The sequence below is a fragment of the Euprymna scolopes genome, chromosome 6 (assembly GCF_053919585.1).
Source record: "Euprymna scolopes isolate OS-2025 chromosome 6, ASM5391958v1, whole genome shotgun sequence".
Classification (NCBI taxonomy): Eukaryota; Metazoa; Mollusca; class Cephalopoda; order Sepiida; family Sepiolidae; genus Euprymna; species Euprymna scolopes.
The window spans coordinates 157554470-157580838 of NC_136487.1; the positions used below are offsets into that span (position 1 = coordinate 157554470).

The window sequence follows — 26369 nt, forward strand, 5'->3', positions numbered from 1 at the left end:
ACAGAAAACTTAAACAATATGCTCAATTTACATACTACCTAATGACACACCCAGTGAAACGGAATCAAACAAGCTGCTCAATCAACTCCCAAAGCCATATATACTATGGGGAGACTTCAATCGTCAAAATATGATATGAGGAAGCAAAGGAACATATGTTTGAACCTATTAGATTGGAGACTTTGGGAGAGGAGAGGGGGGCTGTCTCAGAGTGAGAGATTAGTGGTAGATACACTAGCCCAGTTGTGGCAACAATACTCCATATATGGGCGAATGATGACTTTATAGAGGTATAGGATATTCTCAGATGTTAGTAATTTTCTAGCACAATAAAGAGAGCTCACCTTCTTTGCAGCAGCTTTGGCAATGTTCACAATGTATTTGTTCCAACTCGTGTTGCCTGCAATTTTTATGTTTACTTTTATTTCAGATATTCGGTTACGAGTACGAGCAGAATATTGTCACCATGAAAATGTCCTTGAAGGCAATGTCTTCTCTAATAAACCAGAATTATTGGAACGTCAATTTGAAAAATTTGCCCAGGCAAACACAATCCTCAAGTCTCGGGATTTGGGTTCCATTATTTGTGATATAAAATTCTCTGAACTCACCTATTTGGATGCTTTCTGGCGGGATTATATCAATGGCTCATTACTTGAAGCTCTAAAAGGTGTCTTCATTACAGGTCAGTAACCTTTTTTCTTTATCTTTTTTCTTTATCTTTTCTTTTTTTCGTCTTTTTTTCGTCTTCTCCTCTTTTTGTTTTTTCCCTTTTTTCATCTTTTCTCTTTTTTCGTCTTTTCTCCTTTTCTCTCAACCTTTTTTGCCTATGAGTTTCACTCCAAATTTTCTCGTATTGCATTTATCAATTATTCACCAGATTAACCTCTATATGTAATATGGGTTGTAAAAAAAGAAAATCTCACAAAATAGTTACGTATTTACCTATTAGGTTAAAAAAGATTGCAAACCAAAAATTATGCATAGTCATCCAATATTAAGGTTGGCGAATACACCATTGCCAACATCGATACCTAGCTAATGGTTGAGTAGAGAAAGACACTAGCAATTTCTTTTCATAAAGAAAGGATCTGTAGAGAACAGAAGAAATCATCTCCTTCCCCCTCATGATTTTTTTACTATGTCAAAGTAAGTGATAGTGATTTCAGTGATACCTCTCCAAATGTGGCAGCAATACTCCATCTTTGAATGTATCTAAGTCTTTTTCAGATAGAGGATTGCATCAGCATCAGGAGTGAAATACCTTCTGTAATGGTAGAAAAATTCAACCTTTTTTATTCTGCTGCCTATCTCCCTAAGTATATAAATAAAACGTGTGTCTGTGTAAATATTTAACTGATAAACTCTTAAGCTTCTGGTTCCAGAGCTACTGCTTTAGGGATGAACTCTCCCGAGTTGTGGTGTGCAACGTAGCCAAACCAACAAAGTCTCCTCTTTAAAAGAAATTGGTTGAGTGAGATGATCCTACATTGTGTCCTAATTTGAATATTGGAGTGTACAAAATGGTGTCAGTGGACCCACAGAATTTGGCGATGGCAGTATAGATCAAACATTTTCAGCCGTTTGAGATCTGCAGTTCTCATTGGCTAGGTTTCGCAACTGTAGAGAGAAGGATCTTTGGTAGAGGATTTCATCAGGATTGAAGTACTTTCTGCAATGGTAAAATGATTCAACTACTTCTATTCTGATGCCAACACTTATCTCGTTATAGCCAAATATTCTTTTTTTATTATCTATACTATTAATAAAATTCTGAATGTTTATTTATTTATGTGTGTGTGTATATCTATATATCTATAAAAGTGAAAGTGTCTGTCTATGTACATTTCTCTACACAATAACTCTGTCAATTTTCAGTCTACAGACTCGAAATTTGATATACAGAGTATTGAGATTTGGGAAAATCTTTGTAATGTTTTCAGCCAGAAATTTGACTGTTAAGGGGTCAAAGTTCAACGATTTGACCTTTGAGAACTCTACCAAACTCCTCTGACAATTTTGGGTATAAACAATTGAAATTTTAGATATAGGTTCCTTGGATATGGATCTAACTTGATTTGAGCCCAAAACAAATGTTATGGGATTATAATAGGGGTCAAAGTTTAAAAAAAAAAAAAAAAAAAATTTGACCTCTGCGGTCTCTACCAAATTACTCAGACAATTTCTGGTCTAAACATTTGAAATTTTACATAAAGGGTATTCAGAGATAGGGCAAGCTTTTTGATCTGTTTAGGTCGAAAATTTGAGCTATCAATATATAAATGTATGTTTGCATGTCTGCCTAAAACTTTTGACAGAGGCGACTGATTTTCAGAAGATCAGTATCGTTTTGAAGCTCGACCCTTCAGACGACAAATATCGAAAAATTGGCTAAAAACATTAATTTCTTTACCCTCAACTGGGCACATTTCTTTAGAGAGGGGTCGCTTTTTTTGCCGATATTTCCAGAAGTCATCCCCTCTTTTCGATTGTCTAACCTTAATTTAAACCTACGTCACTTCCGGTTTGACGGTGGTCGTAACAGCAAAGACGTCAAGTTTTTTTCCCTGTTCTTTTCCTCCTTCACAGTACGGGTTCAAGCCTGCCTTTCTACTACCACTTTTTTTTTTTTTACTCAACAAACACCTGGGCAACGCCAGGCATCCATGCTAATATACCAATAAAACTTTCGAATGGATGCACTGAATTGAAAAATTCTTTTTTTCCCCCTGAAGGGTGTGAGCCCCTAGATTGTCCTTATCTATATATGGTTCATAACGAACAACGCTGGGTCACACAAAAAACTGAAATAAGGGTTTTTGAGCCGTTTCATGCAATTGTCGAAAAAGTTAGCTGCTCATCTAAATGGAATTTAGCACTGTCTGTATAAAGTCGCGATAACATCTTTCGGCATACGGACAGGACTTGTGGTGCAATGGATAACACGTCTGACTATGGATCAGAAGATTCCAGTCAAGTTCGTAATAATTTTAACCATCCAACCATTTTATCCAATGTTTATTCATTATCCTGACCCTTAGGGTATTTTTGTTTTTTCAGTGATTTTGTTTTGTGCATATGGGAATTCCCCATACTCCGAGTTCACAAAGTAAGCGTTGATGGTAAGACGATGTTGAGTGTACATGATTTTGTGTTTGACTCCATGTTGTATGTGCTGACGCGGCGCAGCTGCTAGTTTCAAATAATATTTAAGTGTATAGGGTGGGGTATAATGGGTCAACTTATAGATTCCTTTTGCTTTCTCCTTATCCAAAGTATTAATGGCTGATGCGATGCCAGCTTTAAGTTACACCGTTCTTAGCAATGTCTTAAACGATGAAGCATTTTTGCTATGCTCTCTTTCCTGGAGTTACCAGTTTTTTGAAAGTGCAGCCGATTAACTTGGTCAAATTTTTTTGATAAACTTATCTCATCTCCTACTTCTGAAGAAAAGAACTTTGATTTGAAAAACACCCACGAAAAGCAAAATAGTAGAATCAACTTAAATGTTATAAAGCTTAAAACATTAAAATTTAAAAAAAATCAACTCGTTTCTAAGGACATCATGGGTTACCTCAGATTTTTAATGGTAGGCAACATTGATTTGGCTTCCTGTAAAGCAAAAATAGACATATGAGCAGGTTTGTACTAATAAGCTTGTGTTTATAACATTGTGCTATATTCAGAGGATATTGAATGATAGGGCAGATTGTTTAAGTGAAAATACATGTTGCTTGAGAGATTTTGTGTTTATGACGTTTCGGTACTATTATATATTTCAACTAGTTATCATTTTATGGGGATGTTCTGTATTTTTCTTGTTATAGTAGTGCTATAGCAATGGTAGCTTGGCAAAGGTTAAGGGAATAAACACAAAAAAAAAAACCTGTTTGGAGTTCCAATAAGCAGATAGTAAAGCATTACAACGCCTTTCCATAAAACATCACTAGCCAAAGTTCGGAAGAAGATCACATTTTCAACCCTTTATTTTAAAAAAAAAAAAGTCTTTTGAATGCTGAAGTTTTTAAAGCTAAAAGCCCTTTAACAGTTTGCATTTGAAGATGGGAACTTTTTCGAGATAAGTTGTTGCGATATTAATTTTATTTTTATCTTTTTATTATATTCAAATGTTAATAACCACATTTTATTTCAATATTTTAATTTATATTTTTATTTTTTTAATGATTTTTTTAATAGTTTCTCATCCATAGATGTTCGTATTATATCTACCAAGTTGATTTTAAAGATAGCATACATAGATTAGGCAATTCTATTTATTTTCAGTGAGAAGGGAATCTATCACCATACTTTCCCTTAATAAAAGTCTAATTGACATGTTTAAGTATAATACTTAATAAAATCATAATTTTCTTAATGGAGAGTAGACAATGCATTGTGGATGCGTTATCGGCAGCTTCTGTTACTCTCACTTCTCTTTATTTGTCCCTCAGTCCTCATTTTTTAATGAGTGATTTTTCTGACAAAGGGAAAAGAAAAGGCTATATTCTAGGTTGGCAGTATTTTGCGTGAACAGTTGTCAGTTGTAGGAAATTTTCTGTTTCTATGTCTATCCTTGTAGCCATGTCACTAATAAGGGTGCTGGGGGTAAACATTTTATTTGGGCTGATGTTATCTGCCTGATAGTCAGGGACCCGAACCTTGGATTAACCACTAAGGAGACTGTCCTATCAGCAGGTGCAAAGTACTGGAGCTGTTGTATTGCTATTTGGTGAATGGATTCTGGACCATGCAGTAGCTTCTGGGAGGGCTTCTCAATGCCATATTAGTGGGTAATTGTTACGGTTTTACCTCATGTGCTACAAAAAAAAAACAAATACATTGTTTCTTTTTCTCTTTTACTTTCCCTCTCTGCCCTGCTTTAAGCAAATCTGTAGGCCTATTCCACAAATCCCAAAACTCCATAATGAAAAGTTTCCAGAAAAAATACATGATTAAACCCAGATCTTCAACTTCCAATGTAGACCCCCACTACCATGTCTCCTTCTCCAACATCAGGAGTCTACGTTCTAATCTTCCAGAGATGTAAACCTAATTACAGAAGACTAAATCAGACCTATTATTTCTAAGCGAAACTGACATTAGACAGTCTATTTCCCTAAATGAGTTTGTAGTTAAAAGATACTCTAACTTAACTTCCAAATCTGACTCCCAAGATTGATATGTGCATGGAATATGTGCCTACATTAAAGATGGCTTTCCATGTGGTAGGGACATCTCCAGAGAAGACCCTAACTTATTGTATATGTGCTTCCGGGTTGCACTTGCTCACACTACTGCGGAGTTACTATCTTTAGAAGCATATCTGAGAAAATAGACAACATTCTGTCTACTTATCCTTCAGCTAACATTCATGTATCTAGAGAATTCACAATGTGGAAAGGTTAACCCACTCAAACAAAACCGATGATGAGGGGAGGTTCTGTCATGATTTCTCCATTGCTTATGACCTCACTCGGATTGTTCACGAACCCACTCATGTGCCCGACACTGACGGCCAGCCAGTATGCAAGTCTCCTAGACTTTTTTTCTCACAACTTGCCCTGAACTATGTTCAGCTTCCATTCTGTCTTCACTTGGATCTTCCGACCACTCTGTTGTATCAGTTAAGATCAAAATGAGATAAGTCCTCAGATGCACCTCTCCATCATACAGTATATCAATACTCTATGGCTGACTGGGATAGCTTCCATACATTTATATCAGATCTGCCTCTGTGTTTTATGTTTAAAAAGGATGTGTTCTCTATAGTATCAGACCTGATGGAATGGTTAATTGTAGGTATACACCATTTCATACCCTCAACAAAGTTCCAGCAAAAAGCTAACAGCCAGGTGTGGCTCTCTCCAGAATGTGCTGCTGCCATTGCACACAGAAATCACTTTTTCCATTGCTTCCAACGTAATAGACGTACTGAGACTAAAGCCGCTTTCAGGACTGCCAGCAACCACTGTAAAGAAGTAATAAAGAATGCAAGAGAGTTGTATGCTCAGTCCGTCAAGTCCAAAGTAGCTGAGCAGCGGCTTGATTCCCACCAGTTTTGGCAAATAGCAAACAGAATCCTGAACAGAAGCATCTGCTCTCTCAACTATCATCAGTGAACCTAAGGTAATCTCGTCAGCATCAGACAAAGCCAAACACTTTGCCAAGAACTTTGCAGCTAATTCTACCCTTTGCGACCAAACCCCAATATTTCCTCCTGTATCAGGAACACGCTATATGACATACAAATATTTATACGTAATGTTGCCAAGCTAATCAAAAACCCTGATTCCAGTAAAGCTGGCCCATCATCATCAGTATGCCTTGTATTTAAGAATTCAGGTGATCGGTTATCTCTCTCTCAGTAAGTCTCCTGTCTGTCATGAGTAAGTTGCTGGAATCTGTGTTAAATAGAGAAGTAGACAACCATTTCAGCAAAAATAACCTTAGTGATATGCAATATGGTTTCCGTTCTGCTAGATCTACAGCAGATGTGCTTACAGTTATATCTCATAGGATTAGCGAATCTCTTGATGGAGTCTTCCTTTCTAGGGCAATTGCTCTTGACATATCAAAGGCCTTTGATAGGGTATGGCATAAAAGTTTACTTCACAAGATCTCCAGCTATAGTATAGCTGGAAATGTTTTAATTATAAAATTATTTCTCTCTGATAGGTTCATAAGAGTAGTAGTTGATGGGCAGAAATCAGAAGCTCACAGTATTAATGCTGGAATGTCTCGGGTCTATCTTGTGCCCAACTCTCTTCCTGATCTACATTGATGATCTTCCAAATCACATCCTTACATCATTTGTAGACATTTATGCTGATGACACTACCATCTATGGTAGCACATCAAAGACCGCAAACAACCAAGTTCTCTCTGATTCTTTCTCCTCTGATCTTGAGCACGTGGTACAATGAGGAAAGAGGTGGCTGGTTACTTTTAATGCATCTAAAACCAAGCTTCTATCTTTACATCATCGATGCTCTGATCCCCATCTGGCATCAATTGAAATGAATGGCTCTTGTTTTGGGGCGGCTCCATGTTTTGACAAACTTATGGGCTTGACCTTTACTTCACATCTGAAATGGAACACGTACATCAAATCCGTTGCCAAGGCTGCTGGTAAAATGGTGGGATCTTTCTATCGATACAGTAGATATCTCACTGCTGATGCAATTCTCTACCTATCTAAGAGCCAGATATCGAAGGATGCAGTACTGTTGCCACATCTGGGCAGGAGCTGCTAGAAAGACCTTATTCTGTCTGCGCCATCACAACTGTTCAAAATAGACTTCGTAGCCTCGTAGGGGATGCCCTTCTCTCTTCCCTGCAACCTCTTTCTCGCAGAAGAGATGTTGCGAGTCTGTCTCTGCTTTATCATTATTTTCATGGCAAGTGTTCATCTGAGCTCCAATCTCTGGTTCTCCCAAACTTTCACAAGAACACTCGTCTAGCTGAAAACGCTATCAATAATTTCCCCCACTCTTTATCTGTGCCTAAACATAAATGTAGATTCCACAAACAAAGTTTCTTTCTTAGAACTGTACGCCCGTGGAACTGTCTTCTGTTTGCCTGCTTTCCAGCTGCCTTACGGTTGTGTTCAAGTCCAACATAAACAAGTTCTTGATGAGCCGTTCCACTTAACAAATTTACCAAATTTCCATTACTAACGATTACTATATTGTCCAATTAACTACAGTACACTCTTTAACCCTTATCTATTATATAAAAGCCAAAATGTGCGCGTGTGCGCTTTTCCGCGGTGTCTGCAAAAGGCTTCTTTCGGAAAAGCGCTCGCTCGCTTCGCAACTTCTTAAAACTGTTTATATCATCCAGAAATTGTAATATCTCAGTGTTACCCGCGGACCTCGCCTGTCTATTTAATTTTATTCACTTTCAAACCTTAATTATTCCACATTTCCTGCATCGGCACGCGTTACATTCGCTTTTCGGTATAAACAACAGCGAAACTCCACTCTAATCGTAGGCCCAGAGCCAGTGTCGACTTCGTCATATCAGACGGGCGAGCGGGTTTTTCAATTGACCTCATTAAAAACTGTCTCGCACATCAATCAAAAACGAGCACCTGTTTTTTTTTTTTTTTTTTCACACTATTTTCCAAGTGCGCGTCGGAAAAGCTTCCTTTTTTTTTTTTTTTTCAAACCCACCTCTTTTTTTTCACACACACCCAAAAACACCCGGGCAACGCCGGGTACCCCTCGCTAGCCTAATATATAAAAGGCAAATTGTGTGTGTGTGTGTGTGTGTGTGTGTGTGAGTATGTTTGTATGTCTGCTAAAAACTTTTGACAGACACAACAAACATTAACAAACTTGGTATCATATGAAAGCCCCATCCTTCGGATGACAAATATCGAAAAATTAGCCCAAAAGGACCATCAGAAGTGGGTCAGCTGATCGATTTTCTGCATGGGGGGCCCCCCCAAAAAGTGACATTTTAATGATATTTATACGTAATTTATTAAACGCTGAGTCATGTCACGTGACCCTGACGTAAGCAAGCTGTAATGGCGAAACATTGAATAGAGACTTTTGTTATCGGTAAAAAAGACACATCATAAAATCGTATCAAAATACAAAAATTTCACGTTGGGAGAACGTTACCAAAGTTTTAGTACGTTAAAAATAAGTAGATATGATAGTTAAACGAAAAATACCAAGCAAAAAATGTGAAGTAAAAAAAAAAAAAAAAAAAACGCTTACAAAAAATATTAACCATCGCTGTTTTTACTAAAAAAACAAAGCGAGACGCCATTTTCCTTTTTAGTAACACTTCAGGATAAGGAAGACGAAGTGAGAGAAAGAGAGAGAGACGCGCAAACAAAGAGACAGAGTGAAAAAAGAAAGAGAGAGAGAGATGTCTAGACAGGAAACGAGATTCGTTTTACTGCATTTTAAAATGTAAATAAACAAACATATGAGTGATTGTATTTGATTACATCCTAGGCCTAGGAACAGATACTACACTTTGATCTTAGCCCAAAGACCAAGTAACCGTCTTGTACAGCTTAATTTTCTCCAGAGCATTATCTCCTATTAAAAAAAGATGCATAATTTATATTTACTTAGTGGGGATAGGGGGAGGATGAAACCGCTTTAATTCTAAGAACAGATACTACACTTTGATCTTAGCCAAAAGACCAACTAAAAAAGAATGCGTATTATATATTTTCTCTCCTTATTTTCTTAGTGGGGGTGGGGGGAGAAGGATGAAACTGCTTTAATTTTAAGAACAGATACTACACTTTTATCTTAGCCCAAAGACCAAGTAACCGTCTTTATACAGCTTAATTTTCTCCCGAGCTTTATCTACTATTAAAAAAAGATGCATAATTTATATTTACTTAGTGGGAGTGGGGGCGGGATGCAACCGCTTTAATTCTAAGAACAGATACTACACTTTGATCTCAGCCAAAAAACCAAGTAACCGTCTTATACAGTTTAATTTTTTGCCGAGCATTATCTCCTATTAAAAAAAAATGCATAATTTATATTTAGATGCCATATTCCAAAAATCACAGAAGGCCATCCTTATTTTTGATTGACGGGTGAGGGGAGAAGGATGAAACCGCTTTAATTCTAAGAACAGATACTACACTTTGATCTTATCTTAGCCAAAAGACCAACTAAAAAATAAAATGCATATTATATATTTTTGAGGAAGGTGAGAGGCATATTATGAGTTAGTGGGAGGAGGGGGGGCGAAAGATGAAACCGCTTTATTTCTAAGAACAGATACTACACTTTGAGGTATTTATTTGCTCCCCCACTGGGCAAATTAGGCACAAGGCCGATTTTTAATGTGAGGAGTGAAGGGGAAATGGGGACCAACTCCCCGGGGAGTAGGGGAGCTGGATAGTGACAATTGGTATGAAGGGTTGACCCTACATTGACCAAGGTCTTATATGTGGGGTTTCCCCCACATATGGTCTTTGCTTGCAGTATCTGCCAGAACAGATGGTATTTATTTGCTCCCCCACCGAGCAAATTAGGCACAAGGCCAATTTTTAATGTGAGGAGTGAAGGGAGGGGGAAGGGAAAAAGGGGACCAGCTCCCGAGAGGTGGGAAATGGGAGCTGGTTAAAGGTCAGGCATGTGGGGTTGCCCCCACATCTGGTCTTTGCTAGTCATAGCTAGTCATAGCTTGCAGCATCTGAAGAACAGATACTACACTTTGATCTTAGCCAAACGACCAAGTAAAAAAAAAGATGCGTATTGGAGAGAGGGAGGGACAGGGCATGAGTTGGTGCATATGTAGGAGCAAAATACCCAGCGTCACCTGTAATAGAATGACATAGCACTAGCATGACATATATACTAGCTTATTACCCGGCATGGCCTGGGATTGGAAGAACACTCGGCGACGCCTGGGATTGGAAAAAATTGGTTGATGTATGTACTAGCCAAATGCCCAGTGTCGGGCGGGATACATTACATAGGTGGGTATCTGTACTAGCAAAATACCTGGCATAGCCCAGGATTGGATAAAATAGATGTGTATGCACTAGCAGAACAACCGGCGTCGCCCGGGATTGTATGACATAGGTGGATGTGTACTTGAAGAATACCAAGTGTCACCTGGGATTGTATGATATAGGTGAAGTATAGGTCAGATTCGACAATTTTGAGGGTGCTGCTGCAGTATAGGTCCGACTGGAAAAATTTTGATGGTGCTTGTGCATTATAGGTCCGATTTGACAATTTTGAAGGTGCTTGGGGATTATAAGCCGATTTGACAATTTTGAAGGTGCTTGTGCAGTATAGGTCCCATTTGACAATTTTGAAAGGGCTTGTGCAGTATAGGTCCAATTTGAAAAATTTAGAAGGTGCTTGTGCAGTATATGTCTGATATGAAAATTTTGAAGGTGCTTGTGCAGTATAGGTCTGATGTGAAAAATTTAGATGGTGCTTGTGCAGTTTAGGTCCAAGTTGAATAGTTTATAAAGTGCTTGTGCAGTATAGATCCAATTTGAAAAATTTAGACGGTGCTTGTGCATTATAGGTCCGATGTGCAAAATTTAGAAGGTGCTTGCGCAGTATATATGTTAAAATATGCAAGTGACCTCCCTTGGATGTAGCTTCATTATCAGATTCTATTAGATTAATATACAATCATTGTTATAATATGCAAGTGACCTTCTTTAAGTGTAGCTTCATATGTGTACTAGCAAAATACCCGGCATAGCCCAGAATTGGATAAAGTAGGTGTATATACACTAGCAGAACAACCGGCGTCGCCCGGGATTGTATGACATAGGTGGATGTGTACTAGCAGAATACCAAGTGTCGCCTGTGATTGTATGATATAGGTGAAGTATAGGTCCGATTCGACAATTTTGAGGGTGCTTCTGCAGTATAGGTTCGATTTGAAAAATTTTGATGGTGCTTGTGCATTATAGGCCGATTTGACAAGTTTGAAGGTGCTTGTGTAGTATAGGTCCCATTTGACAATTTTGAAGAGGCTTGTGCAGTATAGGTCCAATTTGAAAAATTTAGAAGGGGCTTGTGCAGTATATGTCGGATGTAAAAATTTTGAAGGTGCTTGTGCATTATAGGTCCCATTCGACAATTTTGAAGGTGCTTGTGCAGTATAGGTCTGATTCGAAAAATTTTGAAGCTGCTTGTGGATTATAGGCCGATTTGACAATTTTGAAGGTGGTTTTGCAGTATAGATCCCATTTAACAATTTTGAAAGTGCTTGTGCAGTATAATTTAGACAGTGCTTGTGCAGTATAGGTCTAATTTGAAAAATTTAGAAGGTGCTTGTGCATTATAGGCCCAATTTGAAAAAATTAGAAGGTGCTTGAGCAGTATATATGTTATAATATGCAAGTGACCTCCCTTGGATGTAGCTTCATTATCAGTTACAATTAGATTAATATACAATCATTGTTATAATATGCAAGTTTCCTCCCTTGGGTGTAGCTTCATTGTCGGATTCCTTTATATTAATATACAATAATTATTATAATATGCAAGTGACCTCCCTTGAGTGTAGCTTCATTGTCGAATTCATTTAGATTTATATACATTGTGATTATATGCAAGTGACCTCCCTTGGATGTAGCTTCATTGTCAAATACCATTAGATTAATATACAATCATTGTGATAATATTCAACTTACCTTCCTTGGATTTAGCGTCATTATGGAATACCATTAGATTAATATACAACCATTGGGGTAATATGCAAGTGACCTCCCTTTGATGTAGATTCATTGTCGAATTCCATTAGATTAATATATAATCATTGTTATAATATACGAGTGAACTACCTTGGGTGTAGCCTTATTGTTGAATACCATTAAAATAATATACAATCATTGTCATAATATGTAATTGACCTCCCTTGGATGTAACTTCATTGTTGAATACCATTAGATTAATATATATAGTCATTCTCATAATATGTAAGTGACCTCCTTTGGATGTAGCTTCATTGTCGAATACAATTAGATTAATATAAAATAATTGGTATGATATGTAAGTTAGCTCCTATGGATGTAGCTTCATTGTCAAATTCTATTAGAATAATACAATCATTATAATATGCAAGTGACGTTCCTTGGGTGTAGATTCATTGTCGAATTCCATTAGATTAATATACAATCATTGCTATAATATGCAAGTGATCTCGGCGTCACTTGGGATTGTATGACATAGGTGGATGTGTACTAGAAGAATACCGAGTGTCGCCTGGGATTGTATGATATAGGTGAAGTATAAGTTCGATTCGACAATATTGAATGTGCTTGTGCATTATAGGTCCGATTTGACAATTTTGAAGGTGTTTGTGGATTATAGGCTGATTTGACAATTTTTAAGGTGCTTGTGCTGTATAGGTCCGATTTGAAAAATTTAGACGGTGCTTTTGCAGTATAGGTCCAATTTGAAAAATTTAGACGGTGCTTTTGCAGTATAGGTCCAATTTGAAAAATTTAGACGGTGCTTGTGCAGTATAGGTCCAATTTGAAAAATTTAGAAGGTGCTTGTGCAGTATAAATCCGATGTGAAAAATTTAGAAGTTGCTTGTGCAGTATATATGTTACAATATGCAAGTGACCTCCTTTGGATGTAGCTTCATTGTCGAAATCCATTAGATTAATATACAATCATTGTTACAATATGCAAGTGACCTCCCTTGAGTGTAAGGCAATAATATGGATTTACTCATGAAAAATTATAGCAGAAATTAGTAACATACCATAGCCTATGTATCAATGTTTTTATTTTAGTAAGAGTGGAGGCAATAATGTAAGTTAAATCATGTGACATGGTTGTTGAAATTAGTAACATATAAAAAAATTATGAAAAATGATGAAATGTGAGTTATTTGGATGATGTGTTTGTAATGAAAAACCAACCAATACAATGTCTTAAAGTTATTATTTTAGACAGGTGAGCGATAATGTGGGTTAAATTATCGAAATGTGTAACAATCCAAGAATTATGGGATTCAACGAGATACGTTAACATATATACTTACAGATTACCAGGAGTCACCCTGGATTCAATGAGATACATGCAAATGTATGCAAGCAGAATACATGGTCAGCTGGGATGTAATGAGATAGATGCAAATATATACTAGCAGAATACTTGGCGTTGCCTTGGATTGAACTAGATTGATTGAAATATATACTAACAGAATACCTTGCGTCACCCAGGATTTCATGAGATTGATTGAGATATATAGTAGCAAAACACCCAGCGTTGCCCGGGATTGAATAAATAGACGAGAATATCTATTAGCAAAATACCTGGCATCGCTTGGAATTTGATGAGATAAATGTGTTGCATATTACCTGTCCTTGCATATACATGCTGTAAATTACTTACCCTAGGTAAGATACAATTATTTCATGTGTAATACCCGTCTTATGTAGGTAAAATATTCTTTTGCTCGAAATAGCAAATGATACATAAACAATAAACATACAAAATTCCTCTCTCATAAGAATAATAAATATATTACAAAACGGTCCCATGCAACGCCGGGTAGCCCGGCTAGTTTTTGATAAATGGTGATGCTGATAAAAAAAAAAAAATTCTGAAGCTGTGCTGGCTCCGACTGTATTGGCTTGCCTTTCCATTAGACTTTGTCTGCAACACCAAGAGAGAGATCCTAATAACTGGGCAAACCTAGGTCTCCTTATCTGCCCATGCTGGCATCCGGAAAGCTAATTCTAACTTTGAACTGTATAACCACAACAGATGCTTCAGTGTACCAGACTAGATGCAGAATACAATTGTCTTATTAGACAGAAGATTGTCATAGGCTACAAATATAAAGCTTTATAAGTTGCTGTTGCATGTTACAAAAATGTTTTTATTTTAATTGAAGAGACATTATGTCCCACTAGAAATAGACAAATTGCGACGGACAGACGAACATAACATCGATAGAACGGGGAGAAGACACACGCTCACAAGTCTAACCGGCAAATATATGTGAAACGTTGCCATTTATGTTTTTCCTTTCTTTGTTCCATGACTTATTTTACTTCCACTTGTGACCCGCACCAATATGAACCAAAAGATGATGACACAGCCAATGAGAACAAAGAAGAGAAAGAGGTAGTAATCCACAGCACACAATGGGGTCGGTGGCTTGTCGAAGGGAAGGCTACATGTTTTCACAAATCAACTTTTGTCTAGTCTAATCAATTAGCAACAAATTGTAGATGGTTAATAATATATGCCCACTCCATCTTTTTTTAGCAATGAAAATTCTATTTCAAATTGAAGGGTGACAGGAGGAGGATGAACAATACTTCGTATAGAGATGTGTGCGTGTGATTACATCTAAAAAAAACAAAAAAAAAGATTTCTGTAATGTCTAATCTTTTTCTTTTTTTTTTTTTTTCTTTTTTAGAGTCTCTCAAACAAGCCGTCGGTCACGAAGCTATTAAACTATTGGTGAATGTCGACGAGGATGATTATGAAGCAGGAAGACTGAAACTCCTTCAAAACCTGCAGGATTAAATCGCACACATGCACACATACTCAAGAAAAGGAATAATACATATAAAATAGAAATTTAAAACGGAAAAAAGAAGAAAGAAAAAAACTGACCAAATTTTAAACTTTTGAAAATTGACACTGAAATGGTCAAATTGCTGTAACTCAGAAATGAATTTGGTGGGGGTGGGGATTTTCTTTTTGGTCAGTTTCTATTTTTTTTTTTTTTCATTTTGGAGTGGTCATTGATTGTTTTGTCAGTCTGTCTGTTTAAAAAAATATCAAATGGCTCCTAAACCCTACACACACACACACACACACATATTGTAGTTTTTCTTTATTTCGTGAACAAACATTTCAAACCAACATAATTTAATATACATATTAAAATTGGTTCTTGTCCAGAAATCACCCTATATTAAAAATACAAAAATAAAGAAAAATCTGTATGCTGCACGTATCCATGAGTTTATGGAAATATATTCCAAAAATCAAATAAATTGATAAAGTAATTTTCTTTTTTTTTATACAAGGAAATCAAATTTAATAAGTATCTTAGAAGTGACTGTCTCACCTACCATTTTGAAAAGTATCTCAGAGAACAAAGGGAGATAATTTAATAATTCATATTTATTAGATTTATGTCGTAATGTCTATGAATTCCCATTAATCACGTTTCTTTATAAAAATAAAACTACTTGATCAATTGATATGGTTTTTGGAATATGATATTTTTGTTTTTCTACAGGTAACAGGTATGTACAACATACAGATTTTCCTTTTTGTTTTTTAATATGGAGGGATTCTAGACAAGAACTTTAAAATCCAATTAAAATTTTTAAATCTTTTATTTCTTCATATAGTCAGTGTTTTATTTAATGAGACTCTTCATGATATAATGTTTAGTGGAGTGATGTAAATCTACAAATGATAGAAAAACTGATTTTTTAAAAACTTTTCATGAATTTGACTGTTTTCACTTAAGGCGTTGTCATGATGTTTTTGGCTATACAAGAAAATAAAGATTGAAAAAATTTTTTTTGGTTTAATGAAACGAGAATATGCGACCTAAATAATTCCCACTATATTAAAAATAAAAATAAAGAAAAATCTATATGATGTACGTACCCATGACAAAGCATAAATATCATATTCCAAAAATCATAAATTCATCAGGTAGTTTTATTTTTTTAAATAAAATCTAATTTTATTTTTGAGTATTCAAAGAATGACTGTCTCGCCTGCCATTAAAAAAAAATCTTTAAAAAACAACAAAAGAGAATTCAACAATAATTCATACTTACTAGATTTGTGTAATATCTACAAAATTTTATTAATCACTTAAAAATTATTTTCTTTATTAAAATAAAACTACTGATCAATTTATGTGATTTTTGGAATATATTTTTTTGTTTCACCAGGAATATGTACATCATGCAGATTTCTTATTTTATTTTTTTATTTAGTGGAAATTGAGGACAAGAACTGAAAAATTCTAATCCACACTGAAAATGTCAAAAATAATTCTTTTTTTTTTTTTTTTTTTTTTTTCCCCCCCCGCATTTTGTCTTTCCCACTAATTTATGGATACAAAAGTTTTTGTTAGATTGTGCATCTTTTTTGGTTTTAATGGCGTTAGTTTTATTATTTCTAACAAATGGTACAAAATTGTTTTTTTGGGGGGGCGTCGCCTGCTGTCTCCCTCCCTTTTTGCAGGTATTCATGCGAAAATGCATAAAATGTCCCCTCTCGCTCTCTTTTCTTACTGTCTCTCTATTTTATTTCTTCATCCATGTTACCTTGTAAGTTATAAAGGTAACTTGAATTCCTCCCCACTTTTTCTTCCTTGTTCTATATTTTCTGCTTTCTTCCTTCCTTCCCCTTTATCTCTCGTGTCTGTCATGTTTGTAAAAAGAAAAGAAATTTAGATAACATCTTCATTTCTGAGTAAGCCCTTTAGTAATAAAAGATTAAAAAAAAATGTCTCCCATATAAGTTAAATTGATGTTGTTATTGATCTATCTCTGCCTAAATTTTTTGTTCATACAAACATGGCTATAACTTTATTTCAGGCTTGTCTTCAGCAGACGACATCCAACAATGGAATACCGGATATTGCCTGATGAAGCTTAGCTCGGAATAACATGTTTTTATGTAACTTACTTGCCATAAGTAGATTTTCATACTAAAAACACTTAAACATGTATATTTTGGTAGTTTAAAATCTTGACGCTGCAAACATTAATATAGTCACACACACACACACACACACATAGCCATTTTGTATTGTACTACTGACCATGCCTCAGCTGGTGCTTATTATTTACTTGTTTTCTTGGCTTCAAAATCTCTGGCATTGCACTCTAATATTAACCATGATTTTAAACATTTTTTTTTATATATATAAATATATCCCCCCCACACCTTCTTTTTCTCTCTCTTTTTTAAAATTGTTTTGTAAAATACCATTACAAGAAAAAGAAAGGAAAAACATGTCTGACAACATAATCGGCGTTCCTCAACCCCAACCCACCCACCCCCACCCTCTAATTAAGAGAGTGAATGTGAGAGAAATGCCACCCATCTTTCCAACAAAGACCTTAATCATGATCATCTTTAATGACTGGTTTAACACATACACACACGTACAGAAAAGGAAATCATTGTAAAAATAAAAAGTAATGTACATTTATAAAAAAAAGACGCCTGAACTCATATATATATATATATATATATAAAAATAATAAAAATAAATAATACTAATAAAAATAATTAAAATCGATTGGATACAACATTTGTGAGAGTCCCCCTCCCCGTTCTCTCCCACCAAATGCAAAATGAAACTGACACTAGTAGCGATGAGAATATTCAAAGATTGGCCCTCTGCTCTTGGCATTACATGTATAAAAGACAACCAAGAAAATATATCTATATATGTATGAAAGTATTTGAAAAGGTATTAAAAAGTATATATATCTATATCAAAATATTTTAAAAAGTTCTCAAAGAGACAGGTGAAAGAACTAAGATACAAAACAATGGGGTGGAGGAGAAAAAAACTATCGTTTAATCCCATCCCCAATCACACTCCTCTTTGACATTCTATAAGCCTTAAAGAATTTTTTTTATGTCCCCCTCCTTTGTGTTCCTCAAGAAAGTTTTATTTCACCTGAAAATTATTGTTCCAGTTTCACATCTTTGTTTTTTGTTATTTTTTTGTTGTTTTTTTCAACACAATTATATCAAAAATATTTATATTGTATTTTAGATATATTTTTAGTTTATCATTTCAACAAACTTACTAAATTTTACAACATTATTGGTCTCTTATTCGTTTTGTTTTTATCAAACCTGTCTTTTTTTTTTTTTTTTTTCAGTCAGTTTTATTATTGTTTTCTAGAAACATTTTGTTTGTTTCTTTTTGTGTTTTGTTTTTGTCTTTAAGGAAAAAGAAAAAGGAGAAAGAAAAATTGAAGATTCTGTTTGCATGAAACTAATAATACGATTGTCATTTTTTTCTTTGATACAACAGAGGTGCTTTGATTTAGGAGCACAAATGAATCATAATTCACATTCACTTTCAAACTTTCTTTTACTAATGAATTAACTCTTATGAAGACCAAAAGGCACTTGAGGATAAGAGTTAATGAACCAGGTGGATTGTCTACTTAAAATGATGAATAACATTATGAGAAGATTTATAATAATGAATAAACAAAATCTGATCACTTATAAGGATAGTTTATGACAAGTATTTGGTGATATTAGATGTGAAGACTACCATGTTGTAAACTGCAGGGAAGTAATCTTGTGGCTATGTGTTTCATATATAGCAAATTCTTAGAAAGAAACTCCTCATAGAAATACTGTTTAATGTTAGACACCCAGGAGAAGAAAGAAAATGATGTTGGTAGCACTAAGAGTTCTTGCTGTGAATGGTATACAAATAGAAATCAGATTTGCACCCAGCAGAAATTACTTTCTACTAGCAGGGGGGGGGGGCTTGCCTGGTTGTAAATTATTTTAATCTATGCAGATTTTCGTATTCATTATTACAGAGCCAATTCTCTATTGAATATTATATTGTACCTAATATATATTATTGATTTCAAAAGTTAAAAGATTTAAAATCAAACCACTTCAAGCTATGAATGAATTTACACATGCATAAAGTAGTACAAATATGTCGGCAAGTTGAAATGAAAATTTTGCATTTCAACTTTCCAACATATTTTTGTACACTTTATTCATCCATCCAAACAAAGATTTTATTGGTTATAAACCATCCTTGGTGTACAATTACTATTTCCTATTAATTTCAGTGTTATGTGACCAGTAGTTTTAGAGTTTATTGGTTAAATATTTTCACACATACATACATACATTTACTATTTTATTTATCTAGATTTGACAGTTTAAAGGCTTTAGATTTGATAATGTGACCATAGTAAATGCAAGGCAGCCATTTTTAATCTATTAATAGATTTTCAAAATGGATACCATGTTATCATAATAAAAACCATTGAGCTTAATTAAAAGCTTAACAGTAAAGTATTTTGATTCTTGATTTGTGTTTCTCAATATTGTCTTGCGAGCCTGTCGTATCAAAGAACCATTTTGTATGTTGAGAATGGGTGACAATGGATCAGCACCTTTTTTGTTTTCAGTTTTGATTTCAAAAATAGATTTTGGTCCTTATTTAGAATTAAAGTTCAAAAACAATAAAAATACAGAAAAATCTTTAATATACATACGTGTCATGGAACAAATGTCATATTCCAAAAATTACGTAAATTGATCAAGTAGTTTTATTTATATAAAGAAAATCATGTTTAAACGATTTACGGCTATTAATGTGAAATTAGTAGCATTACAAGACTTATCTTGCAAGTTTGAATTATTGTGGGCTTACTTGCCCATTTTTATTTCTTTTAAGATGGCAACTCAAGACAGTCTCTTTTTGTTTATTCATAAAATTTGATTTTCTTAGTCAAAAATAAAAGAAGTTGATCAATTTACATGAGTTTCAGGATATATCTTCCTCCATGACGGGTATGTATATAAAAAAGATTTTTCTGTATTTTTTTTTTTTTAATTAGGTTGAATTCTAAATAAGAACCTATATTTCTTCTGCAAAAATGCCTTATTCCATTTTCTTTGATTCTTCTGATGATTTTCTTAAAAAAAATTTTTTTCCAAGAAAGACAAAAAGAAAACTTGTATTCTTTATTTATTTTATGTTTTGTTTTTTGTTTTTTTTAATAAATTATTTGTAAGTATACTTTATTTTGCTGTTCTGCAGCAAAATAGTATTTTCTCCACTAATTTTTTTTCAATTTTTAAAACTGGAATAAATTTGGAGCAAAAAGAAATTGTTTTTTTTTTTTTTAATTATTTTAAAAGAATGATACTTTCATTCATTTATTTTTTTTTTAATAAATTTTGTATTTTTTTTCCTCACCAATTATGATTATGAAAATCATCTGCTAGATTTATTTATTTTTTATTTTTTTGCTTTGGCAGCCATCTTCTATTTTTAGGGTAACAATTTTCATTATTTGGTTTTACTTTTATCAGAAAGGAAATGTTAAAAGATAAATAAATATTTAAAAAAAAAAAAAAAATTTTGAATCTATTTGAAACTAGATTTCAATCTCAAGTATTGCATTTTTATATAATGAATGAATGAAAAAAAACTTTTGTAAAATTTCAAGATTGACAGCTGAAATTGAACTAATGTGATGGGGTAATTCATCTCGGAAACATGCTTAAAAACGATACATTTTAGGTATTGCGTGTATGCATATCTCCTTAGTTATATTTTTTTAAAATGTGCTCTATTATAAGGAAAATATTCCGAAAATAAGAGCGTATTATATTTACAGAAAGTTTAGATGAGTTATCAGTTCTGTCGGTTTCAAACCTGATAATCAGAGATCGTTTTAGATACCCATATCAAGCTCTCTTCAGCCGATACTCATCTCTTCTCATGAGTATCGGCTGAAGAGAGCTTGATATGGGTATCTAAAACAGTTTCTGATTATCAGGTTTGAAACCGACGGTACCAATAACTTCTCATCTAAACTTTCTGTAAATATAAAAAATATATATATAAGGTTTACAAGAAAGTTCTTGTAGTTTTTAACTTTTAAATTAAGATGAAAATATCTCAGCTCAAACAAAAATTTATTGATTGAAATAAGGACCATCAAAATCAAAACATTTTTGCCAATGCAAAACAAGCGTATTTATGTCAGTAACATAAAAATCTTGCGTTCTGGTGGTGATGAAGTCGCTGAAGCTATTTTTTGATATTGTTTAGATTTTTTAAGCATTTCTTATAACAACCAACAACACTCAGCTCGGTGGTTAGATGTCAATAAAACTCTATGACATTTCCCAAAACCAGAGTTGGACGAAAAGAAGGTCATGCTGACTGTTTGGTGGTTTGTGACCAATCTCATCCATTAGTTTCTTCTTTTTTTTTTTTTAATGCAAGCGAAACCATTACAGCAGAGAAGTACTATGAGCAAAAACGGAAACTTCGGCAATAACACCCCGCATTAGTCAACAGAAAAGGCCCAATTCTCCTCCATGACAATGCCCAACGGCACATTGCTAAATTGACCCTGCAGAAGTTGAATGAATCGGTCTAAGAAACTCTGCCTCATCCGCCATACTCTCCAGACCTCTCACCTATGGACGACTATTTTTTCATGCATTGCGACAACTTTCTGTGTGAGAAATGCTTAAAAAAAAAAAATCTTAAGCGATACCGAAAACGCTTTCAGTGACTTCATCACCACCAGAACGCAAGATTTTTATATGACTGGCATAAATACACTTGTTTTGCGTTGGCAAAAGTGTTTTGATTCTGATAGCGCTTATTTCAATCAATAAATTTTTGTTTGAGCTGAGATATGTACATCTTCATTTCAAAGGTTAAAACCGCAAGAACTTTCTTATCAACCTGATAAAATGAAAACATGTTTTATTGTTTTGAATGTTGGACGCATAGAATTTGGATTATCCCTCGTGCAGTTTTTATTTTTTACATTTCATCCGATGTTACATCTGACTTGGTATTATTTTATTCTAGGTTATCACTTCTAGTAAGGATTGAACCATCAACCTCTAGATAACTGGTAGGCTGTAAAAATCGGCGATAATGAAGAATAACCTGATCCAATTTTGAGAAACTCTTTAACACATACCAGCATTTAAAACAGGTATTAAACCGAAAATGATGGTCCAGTTATGTCCGATGAAACCAGAACAATCTACGTCAGTGAATGAAATAGTTTTGTTCAAAATTTTATCGGCCAAAACATAGTGAAAACGACAACCAAGATGTGAATAGTAGTCTGAATAATCGAAATTATCAATCCCCATCTAAAAAATTTTGAAACTTTATTTTATCTCTTTATTTTAATGTCCTTTTTTTTTATCAATTTATTGACTTGGATGATATTCTCTAATCTATACTTAATCAAATATTATTGCTTCTGAACTCATTAATGGCTAATATATATATTTATTTATATATATATATATATATATATATATCATCCACATATGGTACTGTCTCGTATCGGAACTCATCAGTGCAGCTAAACATACACCTTTCCTCAGCTGTGGATCGAACCTACAACCGTCGCATTGACAGTCGGCAGCTCTCACCATCAGACCACAAATCAGTGCCGTAAATATTTCTCCTTGAGTGTGCATTGAATTCACACCATCAGTTTGTTTCCAAACAAATTAATAGTAGGCTTTGCTTAATAGCTTAAATACGCATCAGGTGAAAATATATTTACAAAGTGCTCAACCCAAAGAGGGGGCTTTAATTGTCATCCACATACAGTACTGTTATATCCCAACTCATCGGTGCGGCTAATATGAATATATATTAGCAGACCAACCAGCATTGTCCTGTTGTAAATATATTTTAATTCATGCAGATTTTGTATTTATTATTATAGAACTAATACTCTGTTAATTATTATATTGTACCCAATATATATTAGTGATTTCAAAAGAAACAAAAAATGATTTGGATGCCATCAACTAGAATTGAAACTAAAATATATAGCTCTCCAGCCTTATACATTAGCCTCCTCCTGCTTTTCGCAAAAAAAAAAAGTCCATAATTAACCAAGCTCTACTAGTCCATCACCTTACAGCTGCTAAACCTTTGACCGACCAACAATATGGATTTAGGCAAGCCCGTTCTACAGCAGATGTTCTAACTAATCTCTGAACATATATACCACACACTGGACAAAGCAGGGGAGGATAGAGCGGTAGCCCTAGAGATATCTAAGGGTTTTGACAGGGTATGGCACGATCGTCTTCTCAGGAAAATCAAATCATACGGTATCACTGGACAAATACTTAACATAATTAAATCCTTCTTAAATAAGAGAAGAATCCAGGTTGTCCTTGACAGTCATACATCTAAAAAATATAATATAAATGCGGGTGTACCTCAGGGGTCTATCCTTGGACCTTTATTATTCTTAATATTCATAAATGACCTCCCTGATAAAATTGTCTCTGAGATGGGTATATTTGCTGATGACACCGCACTCTGTAACAGGCACGAGGGGAAAACAAATGAACACGTATCTAAGGAAATGGCAGAAACACTACAGGAAGACCTCCAATCCGTAGTAGAATAGGGACAAAAATGGATGGTCACCTTCAATGTTGTGAAGATTAAGCTTGTCTCCTTCAATAATTACAAGAAACCTTCTCAACCACTAATAGCTATGACTAAAGATACATTAACTGAAAGTACTTCTTTCAAACTTTTCGGCTTAATGTTCATGAACATGAGTTGGAACAGATACATCGAGAGCATTGCAGGGCCGTTGCGAGGAAGGTGGGCTCTCTCTATGCTAGAAAGTTACTTATGCCTGAAAGTATCCTGTACTTCTACAAGGCCACCATTCGCTCATTTATAGAGTATTGTCGTAAGGTTTGGGCTGATACACTTGTTACTAGTCTCTCGCTCCTGGAAAGGGTTCAAAAGAGTCGGCAACCTAATAGGTCATGAACTGTCACATAAGTTTCGGCCTCTGTCCCATTGATGAAATGTTGCATCCCTCTGCCTGTTTTACAAATATTTTAATGGTGGATCATCTGACGAACTACAAGCCTTTGTACCCCCTCAACATAAATACCCCCCGAAAAACTTGACAAGCAGCAAAGTCCCACCCCTACAGAGTAGAGATCCCTAGATGTAAGAAGTAATAGTTTCTTCCCCAGACTGCTAGACTCTGGCACTCCTTTCCAGGTTCATGTTTTCCTAACTGTACTGACATGTGGAAGTTCAAGTGTAATGTGAATAGACAGCTTGCTGCTCGACTGCTGATATAGTATCCCTGCAACTACTATCCCCGATAGTAGCCCCCTACATCAAAGTGGCGCTGTGCCTTGTTTGGAGTGAAAATGGAATGAAAAAAAAATTTTTTTTAAATTCATATGCATACAAAAACTTTAAAAAAATGACGTTAAACATATAAATGTATATTTGCACATCCATTAACATGTTTAGTCAACTTACACTTACAAAGTTCCAATTTCTTTCAATTTTGACCCCTTATTCTAACGGCTAAAACCCAAATTGAATTTGTTCCACAGGTTCAGATCTGTAGACAAAAAATTGATAGGAGTTTGATAGAGACCATTCCTCTCACAGACAAAGTCACTTTGTATTCACACGCACACACATATAATTTTTTATTATTGGCTACATATGTGTGTATATGTTTAAACTGTGATTTCTTTCGAAATACAGTGTCATCAAACCACTAGTCACAATTGGTTTTAAATGCAACTGTAAGAGGTTTGTTTTTCATTTTGGGAGAGGGGTAGGAAAAATCCTGTTATTCTGGTATTTTATTGATTCATTTATCGGATTGAAAACATACGATTTGTATTTTCTCTTAAAAAAGAAAGAAAAAAAAAAAAATCGTACATTTGCATTTGAAGCCAGTTTAGACTTAGTGGCTTGATGTTGCATTTCAAAAAAAAAATGTTGCATTTCAAAAAAAAAAAAAAAAATCACAGCCAAAACGTCTCTCTATTTAATTTATTTTATTGCAGACTATCATTCTCATAATTTTAGTTGCTATTTCACAATGTTTCGGCCAACTATTCCTCTGGCCTTCGTCAGGTGGTAACGGTTCCAGGTGAACATTGTCTGAAGATAGCGGTTTCAATCCTACCCAAAGCTGGCCAGAGGCTTACTTGGGCAAAAACATGGTGACACGACAACAATTATGGAAGGCAATAATTGCTGAGAATGCAGTTAGGAGATTCGGAGTTCCTATCTTGTCGCGGTTAACCACCTGATGAAGGTCAGAGGAATAGTTGACTGAAACATCGTGAAATAACAGCTAAAATTATGCGAATAATACTCGTCGCGATAATAAAAATTCCAATTAAATATATATCTCTGCTTGTTCTTGAGCACTATTTTATAAACACTGAAGTTTCATTGGATTAACATCTAGGAAACCACAGCTATACAATCGTTTTATATTTTTATTTCAATCTAAGTTCTCAAAACTCAAGGAGCCCCTTCCTGAGATTAACACTTGATCTCTTAATGAGATGCATAGATTTTTTGGATATTCGATTACAACTCTTATCTCTCAAACGTTGAATTGGTAAAGAAGTTAGGAATATTAATTTTTCTCTCACTTATTGGCCAGTGGACTTTATTATTTAAAATACTAGCATTTCAGCCCGGCATTGCCCGGGTGTTTGGAGGTGTATGTTGAGTAAAAAACATACAAAAAGAAAAAGGTCAATTTTTTAAAGTTTGACCCCTATTTTGACCCCTTAACATTTGTTGTTTTGGGCCCAAATCAAGTTATTAAGTTAGATCCATGTCCAAGGAACCTATATCTAAAATGTCAAGTGTTTGGACCCAAAATTGTCAGAGGAGTTTGGTAGAGTTCTCAAAGGTCAAATCGTTGAACTTTGACCCCTTAACAGCCAAATTTCTGGCCGAAAACAGATTACAACGATTTTCCCATATCTCGGTACCCTGTATATCAAATTTCGAGTCTGTAGACTGAAAATTGACAGTTATTGCGTAGGAAAATGTACACAGATACACACACGTTCACTTTTATATATATAATAGATACCTTTCTTTTGGTCTCTTACTTTTGCTGGATTCCAGGTCAAGAATTCATCTAGTCTGGTGGAGTATCTAGCTTAGTGTTGTTACTATAGGTAATATCACTTTTTGTCGAAGAGGGCACAAGTGCAACGAGTTCATCAGAGCACATTCCATTAAAATACTTGTAAAACAGGCACAGAGATGCAACATTGTGGCGATGGGTCAGAGGTTGGAGCTTAGTTGAC

At 34.8% G+C, this 26369-nt stretch overlaps 1 protein-coding gene across 2 annotated transcripts in view; it reads left to right on the forward strand.

Annotated features, from left to right (window-relative positions):
- LOC145278078 (death effector domain-containing protein-like) overlaps positions 1–17716 on the forward strand; it is a 61669-nt gene extending 43953 nt beyond the window's left edge. For both annotated transcript variants that reach the window (XM_080130334.1, XM_080130335.1), the window contains exons 3-4: positions 431–685; positions 14902–17716. In XM_080130334.1, the coding sequence (XP_079986460.1) occupies positions 431–685; positions 14902–15011 (365 nt within the window). In that variant the 3' untranslated portion in view covers positions 15012–17716. The remainder of the gene's footprint in view (positions 1–430; positions 686–14901) is intronic.
- The last annotated feature ends 8653 nt before the right edge of the window (positions 17717–26369 follow it).